The 13,959-nt window shown below is 34.5% G+C and overlaps 1 protein-coding gene across 1 annotated transcript in view; it reads left to right on the plus strand.

Moving 5' to 3' along the window:
• The window catches only part of NEK10 (NIMA related kinase 10), a 99,867-nt gene that overhangs the window by 3,386 nt on the left and 82,522 nt on the right, over positions 1 to 13,959 (plus strand). Inside the window, 17 exon segments of the mRNA XM_017732066.1 lie at positions 285 to 371; positions 1,505 to 1,600; positions 2,082 to 2,180; positions 4,800 to 4,884; positions 5,341 to 5,382; positions 5,930 to 6,008; positions 6,362 to 6,429; positions 7,448 to 7,470; positions 7,472 to 7,525; positions 8,512 to 8,598; positions 10,005 to 10,028; positions 10,030 to 10,135; positions 10,138 to 10,207; positions 10,725 to 10,840; positions 10,843 to 10,867; positions 11,357 to 11,418; positions 13,501 to 13,578. Of these exon segments, the coding sequence (XP_017587555.1) occupies positions 285 to 371; positions 1,505 to 1,600; positions 2,082 to 2,180; positions 4,800 to 4,884; positions 5,341 to 5,382; positions 5,930 to 6,008; positions 6,362 to 6,429; positions 7,448 to 7,470; positions 7,472 to 7,525; positions 8,512 to 8,598; positions 10,005 to 10,028; positions 10,030 to 10,135; positions 10,138 to 10,207; positions 10,725 to 10,840; positions 10,843 to 10,867; positions 11,357 to 11,418; positions 13,501 to 13,578 (1,201 nt within the window).

The raw sequence follows: 13,959 nt of genomic DNA on the forward strand, positions 1-13,959 counted from the left end.
GGACTCGTGTGGAATTTTCACTGGCTGCCAAAGCAGAATGCTTCAATTTGAAACGCAGTATAAACATGACAACTGTTACTCTGGTCACAAAGTTTATTTGCACCTTTGTTGATTTAAGGCATTCTGGAGAGGCTGTAAATTTTTCTGTACGCAAAATGTGGACACCAGGCAACTCTAGAAAACTTTATTTTCTGTCAGTAGCATTGTTGCTTGCTGACCTTCTTTGCAGTTATGGAAATACTTTTGTGTAACTATTAACACATGCAATTGTGGTTTTTTCCTAGGGATTATTCTGATCTAAAAAGACATCAGTCTCTCTTAAGTGTTCAGTCAAGGAACCAACAGGTATTTTTCAATAACTGTTATTAAATGTGCTTTAAAATTATAATTAATGGTGATTATCTTTCTGGCATATGCTTAGAACATTGTGTTCTATAATTATTAAAACATGTTAGCAAAATCTCGAGTAGTGGATGTCTTTCTTCTTGTCTCTTTTTTTTTTTCCCTTGGCAACACTAGATCTTCTGTGTGGGACAAATCACATTTAGAACAGGTGAAAGAATGAAACTGATCCTCTTCCCATTCTACTGTACCATATTTTTTTATTTTAACAGGAAAAAATTGCTTTAGTTTGTATCTTGAACAGGTTTTATCCAGCTATTGTTGCATATAGTCAAGTAGCATAGCAGATTTGTTTTCCTCTGTGCCCTTTCACAGTGTCACAAGAAGGTAGGCTTAAAGATGCATGAGTAACAGCATGGGGGAGAGTGGTAAAGAATATAAGATAAGATCAGCATTTTAACCATAAACAAATTGGCTTTGAAGAATAACACCTCAGCTGAAAATATGCAGGGCATAAATACCAACTTACAGGAGAAAGTCGAATCTCTTTCACCTCAACTCACTTAGTGAAGCTTGTATTTGCCATTTGAAGCAAAGAAAACCAACACATGATGATGGGTGTGAGTCTTTGGAATCACAGAACATTTTCTCCCTTTCAATTCTGTAAAAAGATATGACAAAATGACTAAAGGATTCATCCATGTGCGGTAGGAGTTATGCACTTTCTGCCTGGTTAGAGGCCTGGAATTGCTTCTGAGCAGAAAGCTGAAACATGTGAGTTGTCCAACCTGAAAAGAATGTGAAGGCTATGCAATTGTAGAATTGGGACAGGTAAGAAGCATAGATAATGAGTGTGTGTTGCAGATTTTGTCAGGCTTTGGTATTATAAATTTTAAAGGACACCATTCTTCACTTTTTACTCACCTCTATGTACTTGTTTTCCAGTCTTGCTTTGCATCAGTTTTCTGCCACGTCAGTTTTGTTTTGCAGAGTGGGTGTATGTATTCTATAATGCCAAGTTTTAGGTCGAAAGTTCAAGTCAGAACTTGAGAAAAAGTACTTTTACTTGATCATATTCTCATAAAAGTTAAAATGCAGTGTTTGCCTTACAACTACTATCCCTTCCCTCCTTGTATTCCAGCTATATATATATATATTCCAGTGTGACAAGACCTTGGCAAAATGTCAAAAGCAATGAACAAAAGTCCAGTGGTCAATGGCAAGAATCAACAGAAGCTTTTGAGCTTGAAAAATTTAGGTAAAAATAATAAAAAATAAGCTGATGATGACACTCTCATATCTCTGAACATCTTTATGTATCTAAGGGCATCACCTTTTTGAAGTGTGAAGGCATTTGTGTTTTTACCTATGTCTGTTACTTGTACTTTTCATGTTAATTTGAGATGCGAATTACATATTTTAAACTTTTTAAACCTGTTTATGTTCCTGCCTTTGTAAGTTTCAGACTTTCCCACTCAGCACAGTACACTGATGAGAGTTAATATACTCATTTTAAATTGTGATCATTTCTTTTTTTGGAAAACATATACCATTCTGTCCCAAATTTTGCATGAGACAGACTGTTAATGTCTGGCAATCTGAAATTGTGTTATTCTGTGGTAACTGCTAATAGGAAATTTCTTAGATTTTGCTGCGAATGTTATGTTGTAGCAATGTAAAATTGTCTTGTGACAAGTTAATTAGCAATTCACCATTTTTCTTTTTTTCTTCCTCATTAGCATGACCTGCAAAAATGAGAGAAATATTAGCAAGCATCCCAAACATCAGCTGTTTCAAGATACCTTTATGACTTTAGTTAAGAACAGACTTACCTACAGGTCGGTATATGAAACACATTCATAACCAAGAAGGAGGGCCACTCTTTCTTGCCTTGCATGAAGAAGCAAGATGCATGGATAATATTTCATATTGTTACAACAATACACCTCTCTGTGGAAACTACCAGCAGCATTTCACTTCATAATCTCAGTTTTAAACAACCATTGTGTATTGGCTTTGAGGAGCAAATACTTGGGTTAGTGGGACAGAAGAATGAAGGACTGGGTATATGACAAAACTTGGATGACCAAAATTCTAACTATTATGTTTTCTTGATCATTTATCTGTATATGGTGTCTGTAATCTAAGATTTGCTTTTCTAATTTATTTTACTGTTTCTATTCGTATTTTGTGGACTGCTGCCTTTATAGAGAGAGGCCAGTGGCTTCCATAAAATTCTGATGAGTTGATGCCACTTGTTGGTATTTATTTGTATTTGTGTGTATAACAGGATTGGAAAGGGTAGTCCCTTTTCTTATGCTGCTTTCATTTATGTGAGGAAAAAGTACAAGACCTTAAAAAATAGAGGGGACAGAGAAAGATTCCTTTGGGGTGCTTTTTTCAGGATTTTTTTACTATACTCCTTTGCAGTGTATTGTATTTTCCTTTTTAAAGCCCAAATACATTTTCTAAAAAAACCCTTAAGTGGTACAGAAGTTTAAAGAAGGAGCATTTAAAGGTATTAATGTGTAACTGCTAGAACTTGCAGAGGAATCTAACAACATCACATAGTTTGCTTAGATCCTTATTCAGAACCAACTGGGGAACTTGGGATCTCTTCCTTGATTATCTAAATGGCAGTGATTTTAAAACAGGTCATTTAACTGATTTGTAAATCTGATACCTCTTTTGTGCGTGTGAACTCAGTACTCACCAGTGAGAGGTCAGTGGCTCAGCTTCACTTGCCAAAAATCTAAGAATATCTTACACTGTGATTTCCCAAGTTCTATTTATGCGTTGTGGCATACTTGGCTTATATTTTGGTTTTCTTTGGTGGTTCTTTGTGACAGTGATATGGCAAAACAAGCCTCTTGTATTAAGAATGAAAGCACTCAGGCAAGGCGGATGAAACAAGCATAAATTAGTAGATATGTAAAATCTGTAAGGTAGCTGGAGTTACAAAGGTGACTTAGTTGCCCTTTGTAAATATTTTACTATGACTGTGATGATGTCCTCCCTGTGGACCTACTCCCATTTCGTTGTGTCGGAGCTATAGACTGTCACCTTGATCAGCATTACACACTTGGCTGGCATAACCATGTTGGTTGGGAGGAAGAAAAGATGACCTCCCCCTTACTGGCATCACTGTGTGTGCAAAAGTCCTGGTTGCAGGTAGTTTTCTTGACAAGAAAGCTGTGATCAGCTTAGCTTCAGTAGTTTGAATAAGGGGCATAACTAAGGCAGAAAAAATCTCGCTGGCATAAGCTGGATATGTACCTGGTGTACCTAGTAATGTGTATTGTAAATGTAACTGCAGTAGAAAAGGCTCTCAAATGTTAACCAGGCTCAGAGAATGACTGTCCACTGTGGTAATATCTTCAGGCCACTTTAAAATCTGACCTACAGATTTTGTACACAGGTATATGGTTGCTGTTTTCTTTCCATTAAAGTTTTTTTCTGTTCTGATGTGGCCAATTATGGAATCATAATGAAAAATGGTATTACTTCGAGCAGAATATTGGCAAAAAAGGGCTGAGAGTTTGTTAGTATCTATTTGTAAAACATTTATTTTTATGGAGGTATTTTTAGCTATTGGCGTCATTCCCAACTGCAAATGATGAAAAGGAAAGAGAACTGCCATGACCCATACACTTCTTCTATTTCCAAGAAACTTATCCAAACAAATTCTGTCCTCTCAGTTAAAATAACAACCAAAAAAACACATGGCAAAGTTGTCTAATTTTAGGTTTATTTTAAATAGGGAAATGGGGATATATACTTTCAACAGACAGTGGAAATACTGATTCCATTACTGGTATTTTATGCAGGGTTTCTGCCCCTGGATGCTTTCTGCAAATCTGATTTGTGTTTTCTGCCATGTCTTATGCTAGATAATCATATGTAGAAATATAAAGAAGGAAGTTCTATATGGAAATACAATCCTATTTCAAGAACATTTGAGCTAAATAATTTATTCCCAGGATAATAGAATCAGAGTTTTTAAAAACTGGGATAGATTATGATAATTCAAAAGAATATTTTAAATATAGCTATTTTTACTTCTGTAGCACCCTTATTTTTCCATAAGTATATTTTGTGCACTGAAGTTTGCTGTGTGGTTTCTCACTTATTTTGCCCTTTTGGGCCTTGGTCCAAACACTGAAAGTTTATATCAAAGCATGGATAATTTGTTCTTAGAGATAAGCATGTACTTCCCTGCATCAGTTCAGTGATAATAAGTGATGGCTGGTAATGCTCATATAACGAAATAAATTTATTTATAGCTGCTACTGTATTTGAATATAAATGGTATTAAAAGTTCTATGGTATGGTATGCTGAACAGTTGTTGTAGCTCACTAATTGTCTAGTCAATTGATCCTGAATCAAACTGTTTTATTTAAGTGTTTAAACACTTTTTTATTGCATTTGGTTTATGTTTTGAATATTTCTTTTGCAGGCAGTGGGTTATTCAAGCTCCATCCATCCATTTTCTTAGAGTATTAATCTGCCTGAGATTATTAATAAGGGATCCATGCTGCCAAGTCAGTACATCAAAATATTGTTTCTTGCTTGGATAAGGGGATGTATGTGTGTCATGTATATGAGTTGTATTGGTGCTTGTGTGCATGCTTACATATATGTATCCGTATTTCTATATGTGAGGATGTGAATTGCAAACAAACAGACTCCAAGAGTGATTTTACACCATTACTGCATAACTTGCTCAGTTTCTGGTATTTCTTATGTCATGTCTGTTGTTGCTGACCCTAACAAAGAAACTGTAAATCCCCATGACTGATGGCTTGGTCACTGCTCTGAGCCCTAGGCTTGGTACTTGACTTTATCATACAGATATGTAAAATTCCCGTTATGTAGTAAGTGAAGAAAATGGAAAGCCCTGTTTTAGAGCCCTTAACATTTCACCTCTGTTTTTGTTTATCTACTTATTTTAAGTAATTCTGAACTCTTTTTTTTTTTAATATTTATATTTCCTATAGGAAATGCTCCACAGCCTGGGTGGAATTGAAAATCTAGCTCAGGTAGAATTCCTCTTAGTACCTTTTTCCATTATGTTGCATGACAGTTTATTATGATTAGAATGAAATATACCGTCAAAAGCAGTATATAGATACTCTTGGTTTATGGAAAGAAATGAGTCCATTTCTCTATTTGCACATGAGCAGTTGGTGTGGGTTTTTTCACTAGTTTTCAAAACAACTGTCCTATAATCTAGCTGCATTCATCTAGGACTTCTAATTAGTAGACTTAAGAAATGCCTCCTGAAGTGGGAGAAATAGAAAAGTCAACACAATTGGTTAGGTCAAAAGAAACTGTATATTTTTAAAGGGAGATGGCTAAAGCCACCCTGAACTGTAGCAAATGACTTTGCAAAGGGAAAAGCATACTTATAAAATGTTGAAACAGGTTTAAACCTTGGGTCTACAGTACTATTGCATTACTGAATATTTTTTCATGAAATAGATGCACCACCTACAGGCTCTTCCTGGGCAGAACAGTCTAGGTTTATGGAGTCTTCAAACTTTTTTTTCCTAATGGTATCCTTTATTTTTCCTCCCCTGCTTGTAGTATATGGGAACAGTAGCAAATCGTTATCTTAATTATGGAGAAGAGCAGCATAATGTGGACAAGTTGGTCAACATGACATGTAAGTGCAATAGCTGATAAGAGAAATGATAAGGCTACTCACAACTTTTTGTGTGAGGCTTTTAAAATGTTTAAAATACTTGAGGTGGTCATTACGTAAGATATTACTAGATTCATTGTAGACATCATCACACAAGTAAAAGCTGAAATTCCTGTGGAAAAGAACAGCTTATTTTTCTACATAAGTAATATTTCTTTAAGAAATTAGTATCTTTTTATGCATTGAAATAAAAGAGTAAAATGAGCTAGTTATGGTTCAAAGAACATATGCAGTGTTTTGCTCTGTTACCTGACTGGTGAAATGAAAATGTTAGGGAGAAAAATTCAATTTATGTGACTTCCTTTGTTCCACAGATATTTTCCAAAAGCTTGCTGCTGTTAAAAATCCAAGAGAATGGGTTGTAGCAAGTGGAGAACATAAAGTAAGTGCTTTATAAAATTGCTGATTTTGTTCAATTAGCTACTTAATACAATAACCTATGCTTTTTAGATTTGACCTAGGTGGGACTAAATTCCTTACCTTGTCAGGCTTGTAAAGTAAGATAATCTCTGTGTTTTTCAGATCTATTAGTAGTATCATAAAAATAATTTCTTCTCTGTAAGTTGATTGGTCTGATGTATGGTTATTGGTGGTTTGAGATAAATAGATTGTAAACATTTGGAGTAAACTAAACATTTGTTCATATAAAAAGTAGTGCTCATGTACACACTGTCCCGTGCTACACGTTACTGTGATTCAGATAGTTTTATATACTTTTAAAACATAAATGTATTTCGAAGGTTTTTTACACAAATTTCTGCTGTGGTTTTTCACCACAGGTAAAGTATTCTGCCTAAATATTCTGTGTCAACCAGACATCCCTTGCTATGCATTACCATCAGTCTAAGAATCTGTCCTTAACTATTGCTGGTTTATGGCTAAACTGAATACAGTAGAGATCAAAATCAGTATAACTAGTGTTTCATGATTCTATCATGCTGCAGAAAAACAATGGCAATTGTTTTTAGAGAATCTAGACAAGATTTATTTAGATATAAAGCATGAACAGAAATACATGCAAGGCCTTAAATTACTGTGCTGTTTAAATATAAGCTTAATATTAACTTTTTGCTTCAGGAGGCCTGATTTAGAATTCTGAACTGTTACACAAAAACGAATTTTTACAATGGTGTAATAAGTTGGAGAGGTGCTTTAGCAGTCAAAGAAATATCAATTGTAATTTGATAAGGAACATCCTTGCTTGTCCTACTGGGTGTATTCTAAGATTTTAAGTGTATATTTAAGAGTACTTTAAATGTACCTAAGACTTTTAACATACTGTGTAAGGATTTAGTATCTTAATTTTTGCTTTTCAACAAATACTTCTATATGCGTTTGAGTTGTAAAAGAAAACAATATACTTTATATTTACTTACCTTGTTTCATATTTTGTTTTCCAGACCTTAGTAAATTTGTTATCTGCCAGACAGCCATGTGTTTTTTGGTGCCCTCCGTGCTCTGACTAGCTTAGCAGAAAGGTAGGTTCAAATTAATGAGCTATAATTAACAAAAGCTTTTTAATGTTTTCTCTTGACACAATATTAAAACTACTCTTTATGAGGAAAAATTAAATGTTCTTAATTTTATATTGAAGCATTAGAAACTGAAGTAGAAACTTTGGTCCCTGCAGCAGACTTCTTGTTCATGTGGACAGCTGTGCAAGGCTGGAACCACAGAATCTGTCTTTGCAATCCTTTTGCAGGATTCTAGAATTCCTACTGACTTCCTGCATATAAAAATCTTTTGTCCTCAGCTTAATGTAACAGTGCCTCACAATAATCAGGTAGAATATTGTTCAGTGTAGCAAATAATAAATGTGTACTCCCAAATCCATGTATATGTACGCTCTTCTCATTAATTAGTGTTTAAATAAAGATAAAAAGGGAAAAAAAGAGCAAAAAGGAGGACAGAGCAAATTTCATCCATAATGGCATTGTATAAGAAAAACTGCTGTTTCTACATTATTGGTCTGCTGTCTCCCAGACTTCCCAAAATTCTGATTCAGTTTAAATTTTTTTTAAGGTCCATGTTAATTTAAATGATGTTATACTTTTTCAACTTCTGTTTAATTTCACTGAATTAAATGTAGGATTCTGGGTTACATTTGAACTAGGCGAGAAAGAGTTTGGAGTATATTACAAATGTTCATGGAAATTGTGGTTGTTTTTAAAAATGTACTCCACTTGCTTAATTACCAGTAAGGCATAAAATAAATTAGTGTCTTTATTTTTATGCATTCACATTTACTTTTTTTATACGGGGAAAATTGGATAATTGTTGCATTGTTACTCTTGACCCAGAATATATTTGTGGCTTTAAGTGTTTGTGTGCACAATATGATATTATTACGTAAGACTTGTGAAAAAAATAGTTCATCAAATGTACAAAGAAGGAGGCTAAAGAGCAATGTGTGTTTATCATATAATTTCATCTGATATAAATGCCAGGAATAATCAGTTTGTAGTCCAGAATGTAGGCAGAAGATAAGTGAGCTCATCATTGTTGAAAACTTGCTGGTGATATTACATGAATACAATTTTCTCTCTGAAAGGTGAGACTTAATTTGTGGATTAAATGTGTTAAAATAAATTTTGATTTTTTTATTTAGGGATGCTTGTATTTAGAGGAATTAGAAAACGTGCCACTTTACCATACCTAAGGTCATATTCTGATACCTGTGTATTTTCAGTCACTGAAAAATGCAAAAAGCAAAGTCTTTTCCAGCAGTTTCTTTTTAATGCATCTCCTCTCTCTCCACTGTTGGCCTCCAGTGCAGTGCAAATGAGTTACAATCTTACCATAAAGTGATAGCAATCCTTTTTCTTGGGGCATCTCTTTGTTGCTCCTGGCAGACCTCAGTGGTTAGATGGAAAGCATGCCGAGCCCTGACAGTTCCTGGCATGCCCAACATAAACTAGTAAAATTGCAACCTAGAGCTGCTGTAGTTTGTGCCAGAGGCTGAGTCAGATCCCACGTCCCGTTGATCAGAAAATCATAAACGTTCCTTCAATTGTTCAATCATCTCAGCTAAGACTGCTAGCAAAGCATCACTGTATTTCAGTGAGAAACTGAAAGACTTTCAAATTTGATAATACATCACTTACCACATTTAAAATTCTGAAGAGATTTTAAAATTTCATGGTTAATTATTTCACACATATAAATGACGTTTTATGTGACTAAGGATATAGAAATTTAATATATGAAAAGGTTTTATTTTGTTTCTGGGTTTGAAAATTATTTAGGTTATATGTAAATCAAAAGTTAGATGTAAGAGCTAGAATTTGAATGTAGACAGGAAGATGATGTTCAGTGCTAGTTAAGCATAATTTTAAGTTCAGATATGAAAGTGAATTCATATGTTTCATTAAAGACACATGGACTTTTTTTGCTTCAAGGGGAAATGGATATCCTTAACAATATTTTCTGTGGGAAGTCCACCTTAATTGCAGTTAATGAAAGTCTTGTGTAAATCTTTTAATGGATATATCCAGTCACTTTCTAAACATAATATTCAAACCATACTGGAGAAGAATCATGCATTTTTGTGTTATCTGTGGAACTAGGCTATTCGAGTTGCACAGATGGACTTTACAAGTTTGTGCAGTCAGTGCTACTTGTAGTACTAATGCCATTAATGAGAAGATGGTACCACAGATGACGGCAGCCCACCTGGCCACCTCCCATCCTGGCTGGGTTGCCTCTGCTGACAGCTGAACTCAATGTAAATATAATTTCATCCCTTGTGAAAGTTTGGACCATTGTCTTCTTTTACTTTTTAAACAGTGACTTTAACCAGGTTGCAGTGACTTTAACTTGTTTTGTTTAAATTATTTTTTTTTAATAGGAGATCTCTGTTCCTTTTTGAACTTCCTGTGGTTTTTTTTTCCCTTTGCTAACTGACAATACAAAGTAATGATGGAGTTATTGTTAAAATTTCTTGCTGGTTCTTTTTAGGCTGTTGCTACGACTTCTTTGTGCAGTCACAAGTCAAAGAGCAAATAAAAATGTATGAAGGAGTTCCAGTCTTGCTCAGTTAACTCCATTCTGATGACATCAAACATCTCTGGAGTATAGCTTGTATTCTGTTTGTGAGGTTTGTGAAGATCTTGAGACTAGTGTGGAAATTTGGATCTGGGGTGGAATCAAGCAGCTCCTTCGTATATTTTAGGGGTAGGTTTTCAGTCCTCAACATCGTGGCAATTGTACAAGACTGTTTGATATATTAAGATATATTTGACCAAGCCCTGTTTTATCAAATAGTATCTTTGCCTTGTTCAGCTGTATGTGATGCCAACAGAATTTAAAAGCCTATTTAGAACATAATGAATGAGCAATATTTTTTCCAGCCTTTCATATTTCATTGTTATCCTAAGGTGTTTTTTCATATTTTCAAGTATAAACTAAATAATGAATAGTCATAAATATATAATTACTGTCTGTTTAGTTTTCCTATTAATCTGACACCTATTTAGTGAGCTAGAATTGTGAATATAATTGATGAACATGGTTTAGAAATTTTCTGTTTAAAGGCTTGTTTGCTTTTTTAAAGTGTATTAGCTAATTCAGTGAAAAACATACAAATTTTCAGAACTTCAGAAATGGTTAACAAAGACATATTAAGCCATTTTTTTAGCACTGCAATTTGATTTTTATTTTGTTCTGTTTTTTCTTCAGGGGAAAGAATTCTTGTGTCTGACCACTCTTCAGCTGGAAGCTTATCTAGTGCAAATGCAGCAGGGAGAATCCAGTATCTTCATTGGTCAGATGATCTGAGTCCTGATGAGATACAAAAAAAAATACTTTCTCACTTCAAGCAGGTAGGTTTATAAGGTCTAATACTCTATGTCTTTACATACACTTGTGCAAAAGGATTAAAAATATTTCAAAATGGTAAATTTTTATACCTGCTTTAGGGAGTAGGAGCACCAAATCAGATTAGTTTATTTCCAAATGTGTGATAGCAGCACTTATTTTCAAAAAGTACACTTTTGTTAGAAAGAAGCAAAGCATAAAGTATCTGGGAATCATATATATTTCTTCACCTGCAAAAACAGTGACAAAAAAAGTTATTTATTTATTTTATTTTGTGTTTAGCATGAGATTATTTTTATTTGATTTTATTTTTCTTCACTTCATTTAAAATTTTCTATGGTAGATGAATATGAATAATATGATTTCAAAGTGATATTCTAATGACTACTAGTCAGGTGAGGATTTATTGGTAGTTATGGACCAAATCCCTTTTAGAGGAGATTTCTCAATAGAGTCAAATGGCCCTAAATGTTACATCTGAATCTTTATTCTAGCTTCTTGTGCTGCAGTTACTGAACTGGTGCTCAATGAGACTAATGCTTACGAGGTTGTACAGGTAGGAAGATTTTATTCAGTTAAGTAAGGCATTATAGTTTATAATTTCACGTAATTGTTGTTATTCATTATCATAATTTAAGAGATTGGAAATATGCCTTTCTATAACTATAGTACTTCTGTTTCTTTATAAATTTACACACAGAGACATAGACACAAAGGTTATCAGCATAGGTGTCTGGAAGAATAAACAACTTTATTCAGACAAGGTTTATTTTGGCATCTCTTGCCATGCTTTTATTATATTCAAAATAGGATCGTCAATAAAAGTAATCACAGAATAAACAGAGAAATGCAAATTCTGAATTTCATGAAGTTTATTACAAAAAACTATGCATCATAAAAATTGACATGTTGCTGTTTCACAAACAGTTTATTTTTTCTTAAGAGTATGGTATTTCTGAGATAACTTCCTGGCATTCATCTCCAGGGATAAAACATTCTTAAAATCCCTGGTTGTATTCCAGAGCTAGTCAAAGATACAAATATTAAGGACCTTAATATCAGCTGAAAGCTGTAGCCAACTCTTAAACTCTAAATGTTAAATCAAAGCCTTCAATTTAGCTTAAAACCAAACTAGAGGTATTCCTGGAGGAACCGAGAGACCAAGAGCCTTAAATATGAATGGGAAAGAAGTTTGTGTATATTTCAAAATTGTTGGTTGAGAGAAAAGGAATGAAAATAAGTCTAAAAATATATATTTTTTTATGATTCTTAAGCATTAAAATTTCAATAAACTGTACTGATTTAGATAACTATTTATCTAAACAATATAACTGTATGTATTTTAGGCTGAGTCTGATTTCAGTAAAATAAAATATCACTTGTTTAAATTAAATGGTTTTAACAGAGAGTTTTTCTGCATTGCTCCAGCAGTACATGGTAACTGTGGTGTCAGTACATCACTTAAAAATGTACAATGTGCAGACCTGGAAAAGGTGTTTCAAACTTAACTTCTGCTGCTGCTCATTCTGTCAAAAGACACCAACCTCTCCGTTTGTTTAAACACCAGCCAACAACCCCCTTTCAGATCAGGACATAGCCTCAAGCATGTTCATTTCAATTGGAGTTCCACCCTGCAATACCACTGTAGTAATTTTAAATCCTACTTCTTTCTTTTTGCTTCGAGAGTTGCATGGTGAACGAAGTGAAACAACTCACCTGGGTTAAAAACAGAGGACAAAGATGTGCAACTCTTTCAGTTATGTGCCACGGAGGTCAATCTGTAAAGGTTTATATCACCTGGTGTCTAAGGCCTCTTGGATCAGGCAGTTGGGAACTTTTGCTTCTGCAGTAGCTGCCCTCTGCTGCCTGTCCCTCTCCGCCGTCTGTCCTCTGTCCTTGTCACACAGCCTTGGCAGCAGTCTGTGGTAATTCTGGTAGCAGACAGAATGTGTTTGACTCAATGGCTCTTCTGCACAGTCCAAAACCTATGCTTAACCATAATTCTAATTAAGCTTAATTCTACCTTCATGATCAGTTGAAGAAAACATCGGGAACTGCAGAAGAGCCTCTGCAGAGCTGACACATATTCCCTTCAACTCTGCTAAAGAGGAGAGTAGTCTCCATCAGGGACCTTGTCAAGTAACTGGGAGCAGTACTCCAACTCAATCTACCAGCCACCTATCAAACTCATAAAGTGGATAGGATAGTGGAGGACACATGGTTGCATGAAAATGGAAGCTGACATCAGTATGGTGTTCACAAAATCCTGCCGAAGGCACAGACAGACTTCTCAGGCTATCGCTTTTGGTGTTTCTCCAATTTATTTTTACTGAGACTTGAATTTTGTTCCTGACAATTCAAAATATGGTGCCACATGGTGACTGACTATTGCTGCAATTTCCTTCACGTGTAGAGACAGAAGCACTTCTTTATCTGTTCACAGGCTCTCTTTATGGTATCAGTTTAAATGTAACAACGACTTAATTCTTATACACATTTAAGCTTACATTTTAAGTGTGCAATAGGATGTTGAGAACTTGTCTATTGGTATTAGCTTCTGATTTATCTGAACACTGACTTTTATTTGTGATTTGTATGCAAAGGTACACTATTAATGCTGACTTTTTTCTCTTTCCAGGCAAATGGAATATATACAATAGCAAAGCTGATTTTACCAAACAAAGAAAGGAATGCTGAAAGAGCCAGTTTATTACAGGTAACTCCCTTTATTATCATTGCACAATGAAAGCCCCAACAGTCCCTGATAATTTTTTATGAATTAAAGTTTATTTTAAAGTACAGTAGAAAAAAAATCGTATTTAAAGGGGAACCCCTCCCCCCCCAAACAACAAATGGCCCAGGAACTAAAAGTTAAAGAGAGACTCAATTTCTGTTCTGATTTACTTTGTTTCTAGCACTTCATATAGTGTAAAGGAAAGACAATATTTTTCTTCCAATAATCTTTCCTCTACTTTTTCAGGTTGTCTAACATCAGATCTTCTTTATCGAGCCTTGATCTTCATTGAAACTCACTCTAGACTTGACACTCTACTAATACCTGTTTATTTCTGGAGCATTTTACTGTGGATGTTAAATA

Source organism: Corvus brachyrhynchos, unplaced genomic scaffold (assembly GCF_000691975.1).
Source record: "Corvus brachyrhynchos isolate BGI_N302 unplaced genomic scaffold, ASM69197v1 scaffold53, whole genome shotgun sequence".
NCBI lineage: Eukaryota > Metazoa > Chordata > Aves > Passeriformes > Corvidae > Corvus > Corvus brachyrhynchos.